Genomic DNA, 21,474 nt, shown 5'->3' with positions numbered 1-21,474 from the left:
CGGGCCACACCATGGCCATTTTGGCGCATCATAAACTTGTCTCCAGAGAAAACACAGTAGCTCTTGGAAATGACTTTTATTGGACCCTGTGTCTTGGGAGGATTTCCTTCTTTTTAACAGATGTGTAGTATTCCACAGTGGAACTGCTCTGGCACTGGTGTCCAGTGCATCCACGTGGCCCCAGTGGGCTCCACTTGCTGGTCTCTGTGCTCTTGTGTCACCCCACCCCTGGGGGAGGTCCGGACCCAGTGGCTCCCTCATAATGAATAGGACAAGCGGAGGCAATGCGTGTGACCTGAGACAGGCGAGCACTCTCTCCTTGCATCACCCAGTTTGGGGGCAGCAGGCCGCCATGGGGTGGTGAAGGCTGGTGATGAGGCGCCAGGCCTCCGTGCACAGTCGGTGAGGGAGGCGGCTGGGCAGCAGCACCTCTGGCCCAGGCTGGGAGGAGGCCCCGGCTGGACGAGACCCCGGGTCAGGCCACTCGGCTGAGCCCCGTGTGGCTGGGGGTGGCCGTGTGCGGCCTCGGCTGTCTGGCAGGGAGGGCGTTTGCCCACTCTCCAGAGGGACGCACGCCCTCCCCTTTGAATCCGGCTTTGCTCTGGGCACGGAGGCGTCCCAGCCAGCGGGGTGCAGGGCTGACCCCAGCTTTCTCTGCTGTCCCTGAGTGCGGCATCCTGTGGGGACGGCGGCCCTGCCCACCGTTAGGGACACACTCAGGGACTGTGGTCTCGGGGTTTTCTAGCTGTCGATGGGCCTTTGCTTTATCCATTTCTATGTGGTGCTGAGGATCAAGCCCAGTGCCTGTGCCTGCCCGGCCAGCGCACCCCGCTGAGCCCCAGCCGCAGCCCGAGGCCGCTTCCAGGTCGACGTAGTCAGCTTTCTCGCTGCCCAGACACCCACGAGCGCAGCCGTAGGGGAGGAGAGGCTACGCCAGGGCGCACGGCTTCCGAGGTCTCGGTCCACAGAGGCTCCATTCCTCGGGGCTCGAGGGGAGGCCAACGTCTGGGCGGGACAGTGCGGCAGAGGCGGGCAGCCCCCTCACGATCAGGAAGCAGAGAGGCTCGGCTGGCCAGGCCGTGCACACCCCACGTCCACGCCCCAGTCCCCACCTCCTCCCCACACCCCTGCCTCCGGCTGCCTCTCAGCCAGCCCAGCGGGATGAGGTCCCGCAGCAGGGTGAGAGTGCCTCTTCCGGCCTCCCCCGGGAGCTCTGGGGGACACTACGTCTGAACCCTAACAAGGGTGCACGCTCTGAATGTCAACGACGGGGAATTAGGCTTAAACGTCAAAGCTGGACCGTTAGACACTGCAGCTCGAATCCCAATCGAACACAGTTGAATCTTAGCTGCTGCACAGGCAGAGAAGTGGTTCAGCCCAGCAGCCAAGGCCAACCCGACGGCCTGGGGTCACCTCCAGCTGTGCGATCTCAGGCAGGTCACTTGCCCTCTCTGGGTCCCTGTATCCTAATATTATTCGCAGAACATTTCTCAGAGGGTCTTGTCGGGTTAAATGAATTAATCCCATAAAGCTCAGACAGTGCTGCTGGTTGGCTCTCTGCAGTGACGGACATGTGGGAACTGAGCCCTTAAAAAGGGGCTTTGTGGGCTGGACTGTGGCTCACTGGTAGAGCATTTGCCTGGCACCTGTGGGGCACTGAGTTCCATCCTCAGCACCACATAAAAAACAAACAAATAAAGGCATTCTGTCCATCTATAGCTACAAAAAATTAAAATGATAAAAGGGGGCCTTGGGTAACCAAGGAAGGGAAGGGATACTTTTATTTAAACTCAAATATCCACACTTGGCTTGTGGTGACTGTTGGACAACGTAGGCCAGAAATAATGCTTGGCAAAGAGTAGGTGCATAATTGGTGCTTGGGAGGAATAGTGTCCTGCCACACCACCTCCAGAGGTCAGCTTAATGCTCTATGAGCAGCACCCCAGGTCTCCTCGTTGCACCAGCCTCCACGCATGCCCTCTGCTCTAAGTCTCTCTGTGGCTCCCTATTGCCCCCAAGATAAGGCCCAGATTTGCCTGGCGTCACTTAGATTCCAGGCCGCAGCACCATCTGGAAGTGCTTTTTGGATCTGGGTGGCTTTCTCTGGTTTCTGTCCACATTCCTCCAAGACTTTGGCCTCTGGAGGGCAGAGACCGGATCTGGCCACTGCAGGCACTAATTAATGAGAGCACCTTCTCGCCCACTGTCCCTTGCCCGCCACAGCCATCGTCCTGGTGTCCCGCCACCCGAACCCTGCCCCGTGGCTCCGATCCTCTCCAGCTCTCACCCCAGCTCGGGCCTGGGGGGCAGCTGAGGACCCCGGGCCTCGGTTCCCTCGGCCGCCTCCAAGAGGCTTCTGCAGAGCTCCTGGCAGGCAGCGGGCGGCTCCTGGAACCGAGGGGCCACGGCTCGGCTCCGAGGGTCACCCCAGCGCCCCACCCGCCCCAGGCTGTCCCCGGAGCCTGTGCCCCTCACAGCCTTCAGGACTCGCTCCGAGGACTTGCAGTCTCCGGGTGGGCGAACCCCCAGCCCATCCTGTCCGTCTTCCCACCCTCCCGCCGCTCACCCCGGCCCCCACGCGCACTCCCGAGCCCGCTGGCCTGGCCTCCGCACCCGGCTCTGGGCTCACTGCCCGTCTTCCCCTCGCCACGCAGCACCTTCCCAAACCCCCGGCTAGGGCCCTCGGCTGGGCCCGGCCAGCTTCTACGCAGCTCAGCCCCCTCCCCAGGGACACTCCCAACGTCGCCTGAGCCAGGTGAACGGGAGCCCGCCAGGGCCGCCGAGACCAGGGCAGGCCGCGGGGCCAGGTCCAGCACAGCGCCTGGGGACAGCTGCAGCGTGGACGCACCTGAGGACCTCCTGCTCTGTGAGAGCCAGAGACAGGCCACACTGGGTCACTCACACCCGGTGGGTAGCAGCGGACGTCCAGGACAGGGGCGTCCAGACACGGGGCGTGGACTTGCAGGTACCAGGCTGGGGAAGGACTGGGGCTACTCGTGGGGACGGAGCTTCCTTCAGGGTGATGGAATGTTCTGGAACTAGACAGAGGGGGTGGCTGTGCGACCACACAAACGTACCTGTTTGGAATGGTGCAGGCTCCCAACCCCACGACCGAGACCCCGGCCGACCGTCCCGGCCGGCGCCGCGTAGGCGTCTGGTAAGCGTTTGTTGAGTGAATAACGGGATGTGTAGGAGGACTTCCGCACCTGCTGCTTTTGGAAAAAGGGCAGACACTTCTCGGGCTTCTGGACCAACCCCACGGCCCCTGGACCGACCCCGTGGACCCGGATGGGCGTTTCCTTGTGACTCGGATCGTCTCCTCCAGGTCCCCTCGTCCTAAGTCTGGTTTTCTCTCGAGCCTGGCGCCCGACAGTCAGGTCTGCTTGTTCTTCATCCACAAGAGGGAAAACGAGGCGGGAGGCGGGTCTTTAGCAAGTAAAACTTTTATTAAATAAACTTTTAGTTTTTCTCAGACCAAAGAGCGGCGTTTGGACGTGGAGACGCTTGTCGCTTCTCACCTGAACACCTCAAAAGTGACAAGGACCTCTCCAGGCACAGGAAATCTGCTGACACGAAAGCCAAACCACGTCAACCCAAGATTCCGAGTCCTCGCCCTGCCCTCGTGTGTGTGTGTGTGTGTGTGTGTGCGTGTGCACGCGTGTGCGTGTGAGAAAGTCGGTCGAGGTTGAAACTTCATGAAAGTACTCGTAGCAGAAATAAAGTACATCGTACAAATCACGCAGGTCTCGATGTGGAGTATAAAAATGGTATTTACAGCCAGTAAACATGGACTATCGACACCTCCCGGCGCCGCGCGCACTCCCGCAGGCCCGCGGGGCGGGTGCCGGGCCCCGCGAGGCTGCGCAGCACTCGCGGGCGCAGGCGGGGACGGGACACAGGCACGCACAGGAGTGTCTCGGGACAATCACCAAACTCTGGAACACCGAAACGAGTTTGCCAGGAGTTTTTTCTTTTCTTTTCCTTTTTTTTTTGTTTTGTTTTGTTTTTTGTATTTTTTTTGTCTTTTCTGTTTTTGCTGTGGTTTCCCCCCCAGGTCAGTCAACACGTTTTGGTAGAAACAGAAGGGAATGCTGTGTCTCTTTCTCCTCTTAGAAATTCCTTTTGTTTTTGAGCTTAAGTCATCCGGAGCCTCATCTGGCAAGAGGCCCGGCTGGACGTCCAGACGGACATGCCTCTGTGCTTGGAGGGGGCGCGGCGGCCGGTGGCTGTACAGGAGGCGCCCCCAGACCCCCCAGCTAGAAACAAACACCTGTTATCGCTGATTTCCCCCCATTTTTTCTTTTCTTTGTACCTGCTCAAAAAGACTGAAAGAAAGAAAGAAAGAAAGAATCTGTCGAGGTATGAAGGTCACTATCAAGGTCACGGTCTTCCATAAAGGGGTGCTTGGGCAGTCAGTCGGGTTGGGCGCGTCCGACACGCTTGGCGATCGTGGTTACAAGACCTTAAATTCGAGGCTGGTGATTCAAAGGCAGGGACGATGGCTGCCTGCCCGGAGCGGGCAGTGAGGGACAGGGCCTCCCCCAGCCCTGGCTGCCCCGGCGGAAAGCTAAGGGCTACTGGTCACACAGTAAGGCTATGACTGAGGGGTGGGGCAGAGAAGGGCGTGGGGCCAGAGGGGCTCCGTGTGCCACAGGAAGGCAGGCCCTGGCGGGGGCTCCTGAGAGCAGCCGCCCGGTCAGGGACGCTCCAGCTGGCCGGGTCAGAGGCCCGCGAGAATCAGGGGTGGCGGGGGCCCAAAGTCCCAGAGGTATTTCTGTTGGCGCATTCCTGGCCTGATGTTCCAGCTGTGGGTGGACGGGCACCTGGCCGCCCGGCCAGCCTCGACCCCTCCTCCATCCCTGCGGAGTGACCGGCTCAGGGTCACCTCTTAGATGGAAGGAAGTCGGAAAAGTTTGGCCCCATGATCAATACTCAAAAATATATATATATACTGTCTATAGCTCTCTGTATATACGCATATATATATGTATATATATAGGAAAAGCTGTGATTTCCTTCTGGGAAGCCACCCAGGGGGTCCGACAGGCAAGGAAGGTCCTAAAGTCGGGGGCAGCGGGTGAGCCCAGGACAGACCAGAAGGCCTCTCACTGTGGCCTCAGAAGGGTTCACATTTTGGGGATGGGCAAGGGAGAAGGGGAGGGGCGGGCTGGTGTCCAGACACGGTTGTGACTTATGGGAAAGTCCCGGTGGGAGGGGAAGCCTCCTGGGGGGAGGCCCCTCGCCTGGGGGCGGGGGTCAAGGAGCAGTCCTGGGGCACCTGCCTAGGACGCCGCCTCTGCCTCGCCCCGGCCAGGTGGGGGCTGGAAACCCAAGGTCCATCTTGTCCAGAGAGCACAGCCCCTGGTTCTGGGGACAAATGGGACAAGGGCGCTTCTTTTCTGACCCCTTCCGGCTCCCAGCCATTTAAAAGTCCAGAAGCCAGTTTCTCCCCCTGCGCCTCCCGTGTTCTCGCTCATTGGCAGTTGAGTACCCAGACGCTGGTGACAGCCGAGCACACAGTAGGCTCAGTGAGGGTTGCCAGCTGAGAGCGCATAGTGAGTGGACGGCAGTGTGGTCTCTGCTGTGGCTTCCGGTTGGTGGTCCCCAAAGGCACTTTCCCGCAGTGCCTGACCGTGCAGGTAGGGTCCCCTCCAATCTGCCCCTGTGCCCCACGGATTCTAAGACACACTAACAGGCTCTAGCTGAGCACCTACTTCGTGCCAGACCCCAGAGAGGTTCTCTGATGATGATGGCCAGGGTGATTTAAAAAAAAGAATCAAAACAAATCATCCAGAGCTTTTTAGGTGGTGGGTTCTGGGCTCGGCTGCAAAAAGACCCAGCAGGTCCCTGGGCGGATCCTTCCTTGGGAGCCCACTGCGCAGATGAAACTGGTCCAGATTTGGGACCAGCTTCCTGTTTCCACAGAGACCCCTTAGCTTACTATTCCGTTGCCAGAGAAACTGCCAATAAGTGTGTTTGTTCTGATGCAAAACATGCTTGGGGTTTTGTTTGGGGTTTTCTGCACAGTGGTTGGCGGGACATCCGCTCCACCTTCTCATCAGCCCCCTGGGTACGTGTTACACAAGGGAAGCTGGGGCCTGTCGAGCTGGCGGGGAGGGGGAGCAGGGGCCTCGGGTGCTGTCCCCACCTCCTCTGCTCCAGCCCCAGTTCCACGCTGGATATTGAGGTCCCCACCTCAGGGCCAGGGTCTGGGGTGTGCGTTGAACCTTCTTCCTCTGGGTTAGGGCTTTCCCGCAGGGAACAGACCCACAGGACGGGGCAGAAGCCTCCCCACCATGCCTCACAGGCCAAGGCTGGCTTCCCGTGTGAACTTCTCTTCATCCTTCAGAACCTCCTCCCGAAGCCCCTCCCCAGCCAGCCTCAGTGGACCCCCCTCCCCACCCTGATCCCGCCCTCTGGTCCAGCCCTGGCCACAGGGTTATCGGGGCGTCTTTGTCCAACTCTGTCCCTGCCAACCCGGCCTGGGGGCTTCTTGTCGCCTCCTGCAGCATCCCCCGGGGGAGGGTTTGGAGAGTAAGCGAGGGGAGGAGGGTGTGGACGACACGGGGCTGGGGCGGGGCACGGGGCCGCCTGGCGGCTCACCTGGGCCAGGCCCGCAGCCTCGGGGCGGCTGTGGGCACGGTCAGTAGGGGTGTCCGGGGTCTTTGGGCCGCTTCAGCTGCACCTTGAGCCTCTTGGTGCCGATCTGGAAGCCGTTCATGGCCTGGATGGCGGTCTGGGCGCTGGCAGGGTTGTCAAAGCTCACGAAGCCTGCGGAGACGGGGTGGCGGTGAGGTGGGGCTGCCAGAGGACACGCGGCGGCGGCCCTGGCTCTGTGCTGCTGTCTCTGGACTCGCATTCCTCTGTGGACGGGGAGCTCACTCCCGACCTGGGGTCCAAGCTGCAGGAACTTCCCATCTGGCAAGGGAGACAGGTGGGTCCCAGAGCCACGTTCTTTCCTCTCCCCCAGGACGCCTGCCTCCGTCAGCCCCGGAAGCCACCCTGCTCCCGAGAGACCCTGTCTCCAGGGCGTCTCCCTCAAGGACACTCCTCCCCTCCCCTCCCTGTCCTCTGTCGGGCCTGCTTCGCTGTGTCCAGCAGCCTCCCGGAGGCCGGCCCTCAGGAACACCCCGCCCCTTCCTGAGCAGCCCTCCTTAGGTGTTCACCAAACCGGCTCCTCCACCCGGCACCTCCAGGCCACCAACCCTGCCTCCCGGTCTCACAGGCTTCCTGAGGACCAGGCGGAGGCCAGGGGAGCAAAGGCCCTCCAGGTGGGGAGCATGAGCAGCAGGCGGAGGTGGAGAGAGAGCGGGGACAGAGTGGCTTGGGTCCTGCCCGCCTGGCCACTGCCTGGGAAGAGCTTGGGACCCACCTACAGCTGGGGACAGGGTCTGACGTCCTGCTGGTCACAATCACCTCTGACTGACCCCACTGTGCTGTTTGGGAAATGGGCCCAGAGGAGGCAGATGACCCGAAGGCCACGCCGAGGGCCCACCCCTTCTCTCCCCTCCCTGGGAGTAGGGCAGGGGCCGGGAGGGGCGCGGTCGCGTCCCTTCCTCCATGGTGACCCCAGTCCTGTTGCCTGCCCATTTTGAGACATCCTTTCCTCCCTCCGCGAACGGGGACACTCTTCCCTTCCCACCACTGCCCCGTGATGGCCCTCGTGGGCTGCCTGCGCCACAGGAGGGCGGAGTCCCTGGCCTTCCGCTGGCCTCCGTGGGTGCTGCACGCCGCGCCTGGCACGGTGCCCGGCACACAGTGGGTGCACACAGTAGCTCTGGGTTGACGGGCTTTGAAAGGGATATGAGGAAAGTGCCGGCATGCAGTGGCACTCCATAAGTGCACCTTCTGAATATGAATGTGCTTCCTTCGGCCTAGACCTGCGCTGTGGCTGGCCACGGCCGCCCGTCCCCGCTCTAGGGCCTCCACTCACCGAAACACTTGCTCTGGTTGGTGGCCCGATCCATGAACACCTTGGAGGAGATGATACTGCCGAAGGGCAGGAACATCTGCGTCAGCTCCATGTCTCCAAACTCCTGGGGGAGGTGGTAGATAAACAGGTTACAGCCTTCGGGACCTGCAGGTGGGGGAGAGAAAGACATAAAGCCCCCAAGGAGAGGAGGCGGACCCCCGGGGAGGGGCGCTGTCCGGACCACATCCTGGCGTCCAGCTGCCGGGGTCGGGGAGGCCGCGCGGAAGCCGCAGCCTGGAGGGGGGAGCGAGGGACAGACCGCCATTCCCCGTTCAGTCCGATCCCACCCTCAGGCACGCGGGCAGGAGGGGTCGGGCCCAGGAACTGGCACGCCAGCTAGTCTAGTCCAGACTCCCGGACCACCCAGACCTCCAGAAAACCCACCCTGCGCCCCGCCCCAGGCCACCGACAGCCAGTGAACTGGGCCTGGGCACCAGGGCACTTGGCCGTATCTCTGCGATCATTCCTTAGTCCTTAAGTGTTTTAAGGTGCCACTGCCACAACCCTCAAGCAGGGCAGCCCGGAGGAAAGGGGCTTAGCAAGTGCAAGGCCTCGGGCCCCAAACCCAGCACCCCCTTGAAATAAAATTAACTTTTGAGAAAGTCCAATCATCGCAAAATAAAACAAAACATTTCCGGACTCTCAAGCCCTACACAGGGAGAATCCCCCAAGCCTCCGGTAATTTTCAAAAGTCAGATGGTGCAAAAAGAAACTCAGATGAAATCAACATGGTTTTTCAGTCCTGAACCCCAGACATACAGGAACAATAGGTCACTGAGCAGGGATATGTCATACCAAGCAGAAATTGTTGTTAAAAGAGTCACAATTAATCCTTCCAACCATCCCCAACCCAAATAATCCCCAGGGCCTGGCTAATATAAAATTATAAATTAAGCAGCAATGGCACTCTAAAGCCCCGAATGTCCTAAGCCGCCAGCCCCCCACGCAGATCCCTCCCCTCCCACCACGGCACACAGCCGGACGCAGCCATGGCCCGGCCCTTCCTCGTGAGGACCACAGCTCTGCGATCAGGCTCGGAGTGGAGTTCACGTTTGTTCCAACATAACTGGCAGGTGCCAGGGTGATTCTGAGCGTAACCTGAATTCTGTGTTTGTTTACTGCCCCCAACACTGGGTGACTGCGGAAAACCAGAGCCACCAGAATCACACCTCCCAAGGACACACAGCAAGCGCACGCGCACCACAAACTGCGGCCCGCCGGACGGAGCCCCCCACCTGACTCCACCCTCCTTCCACCTTTCCACAGTAACACGCGGCCGCCGCAGCCACGTGCAGACCTCAGGCCTCCCCCACCACGGTGTGCCCCGGGGCAGTGGCCACGCGCTCATGGTCATTTAAGGGGCAGAAGGCTGAGAACACTCCTACTAGGTTCCGCCTTTTTTCTTTGACAGGCTGCTGGTGGGTTTGGACTGTTGATCTCCGGCCCCTCTTTGGGTTTGGGACTCATGCTGGTGATGCTGCAGAGTGCACACGCCGCACCACAGCAGCCTCCCGAGACGGCTGCCAGGGCCCCGCAGACACCAGTCTCAGATGCTGGGTCTGATGGACCTGCTGGTCCCCCCGCAGACTTAGGTCATCGTGGACGACTAGCACCCTGACCCAGTCAACCACGTGAACACGGCAGCTACACTGCACTGCACAGGGAATAAGGGCAGGGGCCAGTCCACAAGCATTCAGTGCAATATTTCCATCTGATGTTGGTGAATCCTTGACAGCAAACCTGTGGGTGCGGAGGACAGGGTGTGTCTCAGGCAAACTTGGGTTGAGGGTGGAGGTGGAGAAGGAGCTTGGAGGAGACACCCAGGCCAGAGTCATCCCCCCCAAAAGGACAGTGACGCTTCAGAGTTTTCTCTGAAGTCCCTGCTGGTGCCATCCTGTGGTAGGAAAATAGGGGTGCTGTGGGGTGCTGGGAAATGCCTGACATCGGCTGCTGGCCTCGCCTTAGACAAACACATGTATCTGGGGTAGAGGCTTTTCACACAACCTCCATGGACGTGCTATCTGACCCAGGATAGCGAAGCAGCTGGTTGGCAGTCAGGGGAGCCCCCTCATCCCAGGGCTCACCTCCAAAGTTGGCGCCTGCACCCTGGCAGTGTCCCCATCCACAGGCAGATGTCAAGGGAGAACTCAGTCCAGGGGCCAAGCCATCAGTCAGGGGCCTTGCCCTGGGACAGTCTAGAGCCTTTCTGGCTGGACCCCCTCCCCAACACACACTGATACATAGGTTAAAGAGAGGAAGGGCCCCCTTGGGTGCTGAGGACCTACTATGTGTCAGGATCAGCCATTGCTCACTCCCACTCACACCTCTGCGCCCAAATGCACGCCCGTGTTGCATATGACGAAACTGAAGCACAGGGTCGGCTAGGGGCCTCCAAGTCAGAAATGCACGGTCTAGAACCTGGGTTGTCAGACCCCTGACTCTCTCCTGCCTCCCTCCTGGAGAGGCCTCGGCTTACCCAAGGCTCATCGCGGAAGCCATGCCCCCCCTCAGAAAGGGTTTTCTCTCCCAAATTCCAGACCTCTGGAGAGGTTGGTAGGGGCCACTGCTGTTCCACACGGGCCGGGCCTCGCACGGTTCCCACTGTCCAGGGGAGGTAACAGAGGCTGAGAGGGAGATGCCGTGGCCAAAGAAAACCCCGGAGGTGCGGCAGGTGGAGGTCAGAGGGGGGGCTGGCGCCCGGGGAGGTCACGGCCGCCTCACCTTCTCGCTGCTGCTGCTGCAGGAGGGGCGGCGGCTGGGGCACGCTGTGCGCGATGGGCGTGATGGCCGCGGTGGGGTACATGGCTGCGGAGACCGGAGCGAGACACCCCGCGAGCGGGCGTGAGGCGGAGCCGGGCGGCGCGGGCGGGGCGGGGCCAAGCCGCGGGGCGGGGCCAGGGCGCAGGGGCGGGGCCGGGCAGGGAAGGGGCGGGGCCCTGACTCGAAGGGTGGGCCGCTACAGAGCAGCGGGGCGGAGCAACGCTCTGGGGGCGGAGCAGGGGCGGGGCCGGGCAGGGCAGGGCAGGGGCGGGGCCCAGACTCGAAGGGTGGGCCGCTACAGAGCAGCGGGGCGGAGCAACACTCAGGGGGCGGAGCAGCGACCACAAGGGGGGCGGGGCCGGGCGGGGCCGGGCGGGGCGCGGGAACGCCAATCGAGGGGCGCCGACACAGAGCCGGTCCAGCAAGGGGCAGGGGCAGGGCCACGGCCACATGGAAGAGGGGCTACCTGGGTGGCCCCCAGAGGAGGGAAGGGCAGAGGCCACAGTGGAGCGGGCAGGGCCATGGCAGGGGGGCGAGGCCACCACCAGGCCTTCGGAAGAGGAGCCAGAGGCGGGGCTGAGGCTCTGGCAAAGTCGTGGTCAGTCCCCGACCAGGGGAATGGGCCGGGCGGGACTGGGCGAGGGCCGGAGGCGTGGTGAAGGGGAGGCTCCACACCGCAGCACAAACTTAAGCGGCCGGGGCTGTGGTGAAGCCCAGGCCCTAAGGGACCGGTCCACTTCGGGGCTCTGGTTTTGGGGCTGGCAGGAGGGCGGCCAGGAACATGGCCAGGAGATGAATGCAGGACATGGGCCAGGGGCGTGAGCTGAGAAGGTGAGCCAGAGGCAGGGGTGTGACTGGGCACCGGAGGCCAGAGGAGAGGGAGGCCCTGCGGGTGTGGCCAGAATCGGAAGTGGTCGGTGCAGAAGGGGCGGGGTCCGCTCGGTCCGGCCGAGCTGCCTCCCTACCTGTGTACTGCTGGACTCCGGAGAAGGCGGGGTGGAGCGTTTCGGCCATCGTGGGGCTCTGAGCTGCGGGACAGATGGAGGAGTGGGGTGGGGCAGGGGCGGCGAAAGTCTTCCAGTCACCCCAGGCCCCTAAGGGCAGGTGGGAGAGCAACAGACATCCGCCCCAGCTCCGCTTCTTTGCTGAACCCTTTGTGGGTGTGACCCCATCTCACAGATGGAGAAACTGAGGCTGAGAGGTGAAGTCTCTGGCACTGAACCACTCAGCAAATGGCAGAAGCCAGACTGGAACCCAGGTTTCTCAGGCTCCAAAGGAATTTAACCATCCCCCTCACCTCGCTCTCCCACCCTGACGCCTTCGACTTCTAGGGGTGACCCTGGTCCCTCCCTTGGTCTCTGGATTCAGCAGCACTTCAGCCCTTCGCTGCTCACGCCTGCCCCATCCCCTTCCTGTACATCAGATGTCCTATGGATCCCCCATTCAGCTGAGACCTCCTGGCTGCCACTAGGAGAGGAGAGGGGAGAAGCTGTCCTGACCCCCACAACCAGCACAGAGGCCACTGGAGGACCGCATGGAGGCCTATAAAAGGATGGTAAGAGTGACTTTGTGGAAATGGAAAGGTTTCTTGATTGTGGTGGTTATGCAGATCTCTGTAACAAAATGCCTCAGACGCTTGCGCGCGCACACACACGCACACACCGGCACGTAAAAATGGCAAAGTCCAAATAAGGTCTGGAGCTGACTGCACTATGCCAGGTCAGTTTTCTGGTTTTGTCGGCCCACCGAGGTGGTGTGGGCGTCAGCCGGGAGATCCACGTAGGTGGGGCCGGGCAGCTCTGGAGCTGCTCTGTACTATTTGTGCAACGTCCTGCGCCTCCAATTACTACTAAATAAAGGGGTTCAAACCCGTTCTCCTCCATGGCAGAGATGACTTAGTGACAGAATGTTTTGGAAGAGGTTTGTCCTGAAGTCATGGTGTAAGGTAGAGGACAGTGGGACGTGTTTCAGGAGGACAGGCGCAGTCCTAACTGGCGCATGGTCAACATTCATCCATGGAGTGAATGGATGTGGGCGTCCATCCTTCCCCAGCTGGGGCATTAAAACCTAAGGCTCTTGGCGCTGCTGCTCCTCCAGGGGACGAAGTGCCTTCGTGACGGGCTCACTGTCAATGCGACCTTGTGAGGCGATGCATTTGCCTTATTTCTGTTTTCTGGCTTTGCTTTTCCGTTCTGGGGTGTGAATCCAGGGGCACTGCACCACTGAGCCACATCCCCAGCCCTTTTTAATATCTGAGACAGGGCCTTGCTAAGTTGTGGAGACTGGCCTTGAACTTACGATCCTCCTGCGTCAGCCTCCCAAGCTGCTGGGATTACAGGTGTGCACCACCACACCTTGGCCCCATTTTCTGGATGAGCTGAGACTCAAGAGTTAAAGAAACAACCCTGGGCCACCAAACTGCAATTCGAACCCAGAACCATCCAGATGTAGTTCCTCTGTTTATCCGCCCTGCCAAGACCTCCCTTCCTGTGACCATAGCTCACATCTGCTCTGCTGGGACTCCTTTGTCCTGCCCTTCTGTTCCCTGGGTACCATGGGATAAGGACTCATGCTTGCCCCACTGGGCTCCAGGGGACCACCCTGAGTTACCTGGGTAGGGCACGAGGCCATTGGCATATACAGTCTCCAGGGCAGGGTGTCCACCAGGGAAGGGCACAACACCTGCGAAGCCATTGGTGATAGGAGCCACGAGGCCAGGCACCGCAGCGGTGCCGAGCAGCGGGGGCGAGTGCAGCCCTGTGGAGTGGAAGAGGGTCAGGAGCCTCGGCTGCTGGGTCGGGGTCCTGCCCGCCCTTCCTGAGGCCCCTGATGCTCACCAGAGGCAGGAGCGATGGGCGTGGTGGGCAGCCCATTAAGGCTGACGGCACCAATCTGCTGGATGTGGCAGGGTGAGAAGGCCACTCCAGGGCTCAGGTAGCTGCCCGAGGTGGACAGGACGGTCGTCTGCTGCTGCATGAGCTGGGGGTAGATAGGGCGTCAGTGGGCACAGTCTGCCCTGAGAGGGCCCTAGGGATGAGGCCTGGTCCAGCAGGGGTAAAGAGCATGCCGTGCTGGGGACATCTGGGCCCAGGCTGGGATCAAGGCTCAGTCAGGACTTAAAGCCCAGGCTGGGATCAAGGCTCAGTCAGGACTTAAAGCCCAGGCTGGGATCAAGGCTCAGTCAGGACTTAAAGCTCAGCCTGGGATCAAGGCTCAGTCTGGTTCAGGGCTGAGCTGGAAACTGAAGCTTACCCTGGGGTCAGGGCTCAAGCAGGTCAGACTCAGGGTCAGCCTGGATTTGGAGTTTTAGCCAGAATTGGACCTAATCTAGACCTGGGACAGCCAGGATCTTGGTTCAGCCCAAGGGTAGGTCTTAATTTGAGATTAGGGTTTAGTCCAGGGCCAGGATACAGTCTGGATTAGGGACTCAGTCTGAGTTTGGTCTCAAGTTGGGGTTGGGGCTCAATCTGGATTTGGTGGCTGAGCCTGGTTGTCCAGAATTAAGAGTTTTAGCCTAGACTTGGGGTTCAGTTCACAGGAAGGGGCTCTTCTTGGTCTGAGGCTTAGGAACCAGGTTGGAGTTGGGGGCTCAGCCACCCAGGATAGGGTCCTGAGTCAGAGAGGTGGAGCAGGACACAGGAAGAGGGCGAAGAGGCGGGCCCTCTGGGCAGGAGGGAGAGGCCGCCTGCGTCTCCAGCGCAGTCTTGGGAGTGCCGGGCACACGTCCGCGGGGCCACTCACAGCCTGGGCGTAGGCACTGTAGGGGCTGAAGGGCAGGGTGAGGGAGGGCGTCAGGATGCCCAGCTGGCCCACCATCTGCTGCATGCGCCGCAACGTCCGCTCCTTGTCTGTGTCTGCGAACTTGACCACCAGGCTGGAGGAGGCTCCCTGCGGGGTGTTGGCAAGCAGGGGAAGAAGGGCAGGAGGTAGCCAGGGCCGGGGTCCCCAAGCCCTGGTGGCTCAGGCCCCTCGCGTGGGGAGCCGGCGCCAGTGCTCCCAGCCATGTCCACAGGCTCACAGCTGAAGGGGCCAGGGCCACCGGAAGCCCAGGTGGCGGTCAACATCCCGGGCCTGGCCTCTGCACACGTGTGTCCAGGCCTGGGCCGCGTCTGGGGAACAGTGCGTTGCCAGCAACCTATGTGACTGTCACCCCACACCAAACAAGAGCTAAAACGCGCACCTGCTAGGACGGGGGCGGGACTAGGGGACAGGGGACTATGGGACGGGGGACTATGGGACGGGGGACTATGGGACGGGGGAGTATGGGACAGGGGACTATGGGACGGGGGAGTATGGGACAGGGGACTATGGGACAGGTGCCACACAGCCAGGCTGGCAAATGGGTGTAACACCAGCAGGCAGCCCAGGGCGGCCCAGGCCGCGGCCAGCAGGGCTTTCTTTGCATCAGGACACAGGAACAGGCCCAGATGGGCGCCAGAGAAGCCGGGGCACAGGGGCAGCTCTCCACCCTAACAGGCGGCGCACACCTGACCCGGGCTGGGAAGGGAGAAGCCTTCCTCCAGCCCCAGACACACCGCGGCCTCTGTGCTAGTCGGCAGAGAGCTCCCTCCCGCCGTCCTCCCGCTCCAGTCAGGGACAGCCTGGGCCTGAGGAGCCGGAGGACAGCTGCGGAGCGCTGGCCCTGAGGCTGGCAGATGAGGACATGCACAGGCAGCAGCAGTGGCTCCTGGGCCCCTCCCTGGGGACAGGGCATGCAAGCCTCATGGTCCTCCTCAGCTGTCCCTGCTGCAGAGCCCAGACATGCTTCCTGCCTGCACCAGGGTCAGTGGGCCAACGGGACCCACGCGGTCACCCCATTTTCTTTCCAGACCAGCCCTTCTGTCCGCCTGGCCCCGGTTCAGGCCTAACCCTCCCTACCTGGACCCGAGTCCAGGCCGCCAGTCTTGCCCCCTAGTTTGACCCAAAGGAATATTTGCTACTGGCTGGGCTCTCCCTCACTCTACCTTCTCTGTGGCTCCCCACTGCCTCAAGAGAAGGCCAGTGCTCTTCAGTCTTGAACTGCTGGGCCTCTGGCCCCATCTTCCATGTCCCTCCTGGCTGCCATCCCCAGCACCCAGGCTTTGTCCTTGTCATGTTCCCCAGTTCTGTCCCCCTCTGGGACACACACACACACACGTGTACACACGGTCCCACCTATCCACGTGCGCCATTTGTGCTCACCCAGACCTGCGCACACTCAAATGTGCACACACGCCACCTGCACATACAGGCGGGGATACAACCACACACAGGCACCCCAGCCCTGCACAGAACTGCAGCACACACACACGCACTGCCCTGTCATCCAGGCACACCCACGGTTGCACACTCGGGTCTGGCAGGCACATACACTAACTCAAGTGCGCACCCCTACACCTTCCCCAGCCTCCTCCACCTGCGCCCTCGCTGAGGAAGAGCCAGCGGCTGCTGGCTGGGTGCAGTGCTTGGTCCAGGTCCCCCTCACTCTGCCTGTGCCCAGGGCACTGTACTCACCGGCATGGTCTGGCTGCCATGGAGGGCGTGGATGGCCGCTTGGGCCTCTGTGTGAGACGAGAACTTCACGAAGGCACAGCCTGCTCCAAGACAGGGGGAGGGGGAGGGTTCAGAGGACGAGGAGCCGGGGCCGCAGGGAGCCCTGCCTGGCCAGCAGCACAGCCGGACAGCTGCACAGTTGGAGGCTAAAGACAGCAGCCACTTGTTCAGACTGGTACACGACCAGAGGGAGCCAGTGTCCGACGGTGGCCCAGCCAGCCAGAGAGAGACGGCAGCCTTGGCCACTGGACTCCCAGTGGGTCACAGAAAAGCAGCTGTCTGCCAGTGGTTCAGACAAATGAGCAGAGGGGCTGTCAGTCACGCACAGATGTGGACAGTGCACGGGCACCATGGGGAGTCCTGTCCGTTAGAATGAGGGAGGGCCAGGCCTGGAAAACAGTCCAGCACCCACAGAAAGTCCAGATGCTGTCACCAGATGTGCGGGATGGAGAGGACACACCACTAGACCCAGAGTCTTGAGGCAGTCAGGCTAAGTGCACGGCCTCCGGAGGCGTACAGACCGGGCGGTGGGCCACCACGCCAGGGCAGACCCAGGCACGTACACCCGCAGCATGGGGCAGACACACCGGACCACCAGACACCGCAAGTTCAGCCAGACAGCCGCATGGACAGAGGCCCCAGGGCACACAGAGACCGCGGGCACGTCCCACAGCAGGAGGAAGGGCCAGGCAGCTCTGGCGAAATGTTCCGGGATTAGGCAGATGGCAGCACGATTTTGTGACTGTTCTAAAAAGCGCTTCATTACACGCTTTAAAAGGGTGGATTTTATGGTGTGTGGATTACATCTCAATTTCAACAAAGAAGAGACTATTGGGTCCGGTCGGTCCGGTGAGACGCGCGAGGGCCGGCGGAGAGCCCTCATTCGGACACTGGCGCAGATCCCGACCGAGACATTCCAGGTCGGGGACACCGAGGCCCGGACGCAGCTGCCCCAGACCAGCCGAGGGCACGCAGGTGGAACCCGGTGGCCCTCTCCCCGGCGCGCCCACGGCCACCGGCCATCAGCCGCCCGCCCCTCCCGCTGGCCCCGCCCACAGGCCGCTGGCCCGCCCGCTTCCCCTCCCGCGGCCCCGCCCCCTTTCCAGGCCCCGCCCCGCCCGTCACCTTTGCTGCTGCCGTCAGGCCCCCGGAGCACGGTGCACTCATCGATGACCCCGAAGGGCTGGAAGAGCCGCAGCACGTCCTCCTCCGACTGCTGCTTGTTCAGCATCCCCACAAACAGCTTCCGGTCCCCTGTGGGCGGAGACACCACCTCAGTCGAGTCCTGGGCCTCGGTGATTCCTCTGGCTCTCCAGTGCGGCATGGACAGCGTCCACCGGGTTCTGCTGGCTCAGGTTCTGCTTGTGCAGATCGGGATCGGGGGACACAGCCTCCCGGCAAAGAGGCCAGTCTGTGCCTGCCCAGTTCCCTCCGACCTGCTCTGTACCCTGCATGTTCCCATCTCCCAGGCTTTGCGCCCACTTGGGATGCCCTCCCCGGCATCCCGCGCTCTGTTTGGCTACTCCTGGGCAAAGACGGTCTCCCTCCTGTGCACCCAGGAACCCGCACACAGTACCAGGTTGCTGCGTACTGCCTTGCCAGGCCCAGGTCCCTGCCTGCCTGCCCACCTCCCTCCAAGCCTGCAAGCCTGGGTACCTGCTCTCAGCAGTGCCCAGCAGAACCCCCTGCCCAACCCTGCTGGGGCTGGGGGGCACAGGCAACCAATGTCCAAGGAGAGAGGGCGTGTGCACCAGGACCAGGTGCCAGGGTGCGTGGAGCCCCATCTGGCATGCCTGGGTCAGGGGCTGGCTGGACCTGCCTGAGTCCGAGGCCAGAGGCTGGGCCAGCCTCTCTCATGTGAGGCACCAGAGCTGTGCCCTCTATAATGGCACTGCTCCCTGGTAATCAGGAAAGTGGCAGCTTCATCTCCCGGGGATGGTGAGCTGGTTTCTATGGAAACCCTTCTCGGGCAGCTGTCACTCATGAGGGTGGGGGAGAGAGAAGCAGAGAGACTGAGCATCAGGGAGAAGAAGAGAGAGGGAGAGTAGAAAGAACCAGAGAAACAAGGAGAGGAAAAGGAGAGAGAAACAGTCCGGCAGACATGGCCCTGCCCCTCTCCTCCTTCCCACCTTGGCAGCCAGGGCAGAAAGTGAAAGTTGTTCACCACCCAGTCTGGTTTACCAGGCTCCTACACAGGCACAGCGGTCCTAACGGCCCTGCCCCACGCCTGCCCCCCTCGGTCTCTCCAGTAGCTCCCCTCCACCCAGGCTAGGGAGAGGATATGAAATGCCCACGAATGACTAGCCTCGGAGCCAGTGAGGATGGGTCACACCTCCCAGAGGCACAGCCCCACACCGGCATCGGCCGCACACGGTGGCCCCAGCCTCCACCGGCCAAGTACACGTGCGTGAACACACATGCCCACACACAGGCCAGGCACAGCTGTGCACGCACACAGGCTTGCATGTGTGTGGACACAGGAATGCACTCGCACACACACGTGCAAATATGCACACGTGCGTCCCAGAGAACGACCCACAGCCCTCGGGACCGGTCCTCTCTGAAGACCCCCATTAGCACGCCCTGAAAGGGGTGGGGTATTTGCAAGCAGCCGCACTTGGGCAGAACCCATTCCTGGACCTGTCCCACCACCAGGGGGCGCGAGCCACATGTGACCGCCAAAGCTCCTGCAGCTGAGGCCAGCTGCATCTGCCATCCACAGGCCCCACCCACTGTCCCCTGCAGTGACAGGTAGGAAGGGATTTCCCTCCTCCCTGTTCCCCTGCCGACCCCAGCCTGGCAGCCGTGGAGAGATGACAACTACCTCCGCGGCTCTCGCTGTCTGCTGGCTTCACCTGGATTGGCCGCGCCATCTGTGGAGAGAGGGGAGGGCAAAGTCAAGGTGGGCAGTGGGCAGTGGGCAGGCGGATTAAGGGGCCACTCCTGAGCCTGGCTGGGCACTATGTGCACCTCCCTCGCTTCAGGATCCGCCAGCCCACAGCCCCCACTAACGTCCCAAACTGAAGGACACACAGGTCCCAGGGTGGGACCTTTCAGGACCCAGTGACAATCATCCCTCCCTCCAGGAAGACTGCCTCCCACACCCGACAGGCTGTTTGCAAGGATGGCCCCATTCCTCTTGACCTTGTATGTGACGTCACCTTGTGGCTCCCACCATAAAGAAGTGGACTCTACTTCCCAGTCCCAGCACCTGGACTTGGCTCTCTGACTTGTTCTGACCAGCAGAATGTGTCGGAAGTTCTAAGCCTGGGACTCAGGGGGCCTGTCCCTTCCCTCCTGCCTTTTGGAACCCTGAGATGCCAGGGGGCAAACTTGGGTGAGCTACTGAATGACCCCCAGGAGGGGCCAGCAGAAGGATCATCTAGCGAGTTCACACTGCCTTTGCCAACCCAGAGTCACCAACAAATAAAGAGCCTGGGACTGTGTGTTACTCAGCAGTAGCTAACAGATACACCACAGGCAACTACTTTTAGCCAGATCCCTGAGCTTTGGGTAGAAGGACTGTCATATCTGTGTGGACCAGCAAGTCATCTGGACCCATTGTTCCATTGTTCAGGATTCCCCTGTCCCCAACCCCAAGCACTGAAAGCCATGTTCCATAGAAGGTACTTTCCCCCCGCTGCACCTCCGCAGCATGCAGAGTCCTGGGCGCCAGCTAATGTGCATATCTGAAATCAGAAAGTAGGGGAGGCAGGTACTCGCCCTGGGACAGGGTTCTCCTCCCAAAGTGGAGGCTTGGGTGAACGCGTTCATCCTTCAAAACCCAACTCTAAAACCCGGGGCTGGCAATCCTCCTACCCCCTGGGCTCCTGGCCCCCTCCGCCTGAGGGCCGGAAGTGTCTGTCTTGCTGTCTCCCTCCAACTGGGGACCACTGCGTCAACCCACACAGGGTAGGATGTGGAGAAATCAGAGGAACTTGCAGAACTGAACGTCCAGAAGGAAGTGGCCTATGTCCACCAGCATAGAAAGACGCCCCTGGCTGGAACTAGGCCCTCCCGGGAGGGACATTCCCTCAGCCCTGAGGGCTCCAGGGTGCACTTTCCACCTCTCTGCCTTTCGATGTCTGGCACGGAGAAGGCCCCTTGAAAAGGCATCGGCTTTTCAATCACGGCGAGACTGCCCGACAACCCGAGACAGGCACAGTGTGCACCCACCTTCCCGATGCCAAAATCAAGACCCAGACAGACGTGCGGCTGCAGACAGCTCGGCAGGAAGGCCCGGTGGACCGCAGACGCCAGGCTCCACCCGCGCGGCCCAGCCCCGCCGCTCCCTCCTCCCGCCGGCTCCGCCCCTCTGAACTCCTTCCCCTCGGATCCCACCTTCTCAGACCCGGTCCCCGCGGCAAGCCCACCTCCACTCAGGCCCCCTCAGTCCAAGTGCGCCCCCCTCTGCGCCCTTCCCCTGTCCGGTTCCCTCCCTCTGGAGCCCCTCCCTTTGCTGAGTCCCCTCCCCCTCGCAGGATTCCCCTCCTCCCTCGCTAAGACCCTCCCCTTCTGACACCCGCCCCCTTTCTGCGTGCTCGTCGGGCTGGGCTCGTGTGGGCTGCTTGGATTTGAACTCAGCCTTAGGAGCCCCAGAACCAGGGAGGCCTCTGCTTATCCCGACGCTCCCAATTTCCCCAGCCCAGCTCCTGCCCCAAAGCCACTGGCAGCCACAGCCTCAGACCACCTAGGAAAGCCCCAAAGCACCCCTCCCTTCCCCCATCCATCGGCCCGCTGCCCCCCACCCCCGGGCCCTCTGCACCTGGGTGCCACACCCTGCTAGCTGGAGGTAGAGGGGAGATTATTTCAACCAGATGCGATCAGCGTCTGGGTTGGGGTGGCCAGACGTGGGGGGCCAGGGGCACCTGGGATCTAGCTCCTGCTGCCCCTCCTCTCCCATCCGCCTCCGCTGGCCCTCACCTCCTCCCTACTCCCAGCACCTTGGGCAGATGAGGATGGGGTTACCATGGCAACGCTGATTCACCACACGGAAGCTGGCAATTGTTGTTGCCATGGAAACCGCCTCTTAGGGGCGAGCCCAGCTCCTGCCTTGCACAAAAGAGATATTTAAATATAATCTTTGAGAGATGGATGGGCCGAGGGAGGGAGGGGCAGCCGCGGGAGAGAATCCGCCCCCATCACCCAACCCTCCCCCACCTATTCTCGGGGCCTGGGTACCTGCTCCCCATCCCCCGCCCTTCCGCCGC

At 61.5% G+C, this 21,474-nt stretch overlaps 1 protein-coding gene across 3 annotated transcripts in view; it reads right to left on the bottom strand.

The window, feature by feature from the left end:
- Window positions 1–3,447: 3,447 nt before the first annotated feature.
- Celf5 (CUGBP Elav-like family member 5) overlaps window positions 3,448–21,474 on the bottom strand; it is a 40,370-nt gene continuing 22,343 nt past the window's right edge. The window contains exons 3-12 of one of the 3 annotated variants that reach the window (XM_047531009.1): window positions 19,086–19,137; window positions 17,390–17,518; window positions 16,226–16,305; window positions 14,474–14,620; window positions 13,570–13,711; window positions 13,343–13,489; window positions 11,698–11,760; window positions 10,694–10,777; window positions 7,934–8,077; window positions 3,448–6,771 (exon numbers count right to left, since the gene is read on the bottom strand). In XM_047531009.1, coding sequence (XP_047386965.1) covers window positions 6,644–6,771; window positions 7,934–8,077; window positions 10,694–10,777; window positions 11,698–11,760; window positions 13,343–13,489; window positions 13,570–13,711; window positions 14,474–14,620; window positions 16,226–16,305; window positions 17,390–17,518; window positions 19,086–19,137 — 1,116 coding nt within the window. In that variant the 3' untranslated portion in view covers window positions 3,448–6,643. The other 2 variants (XM_047531011.1, XM_047531010.1) reach the window with 2 other exon arrangements.

This window comes from Sciurus carolinensis, chromosome 17 (assembly GCF_902686445.1).
Source record: "Sciurus carolinensis chromosome 17, mSciCar1.2, whole genome shotgun sequence".
Lineage (NCBI taxonomy): Eukaryota > Metazoa > Chordata > Mammalia > Rodentia > Sciuridae > Sciurus > Sciurus carolinensis.
The sequence above is the reverse complement of the archived record's forward strand: the minus strand, read 5'-3'. Positions and strand labels throughout refer to the sequence as shown.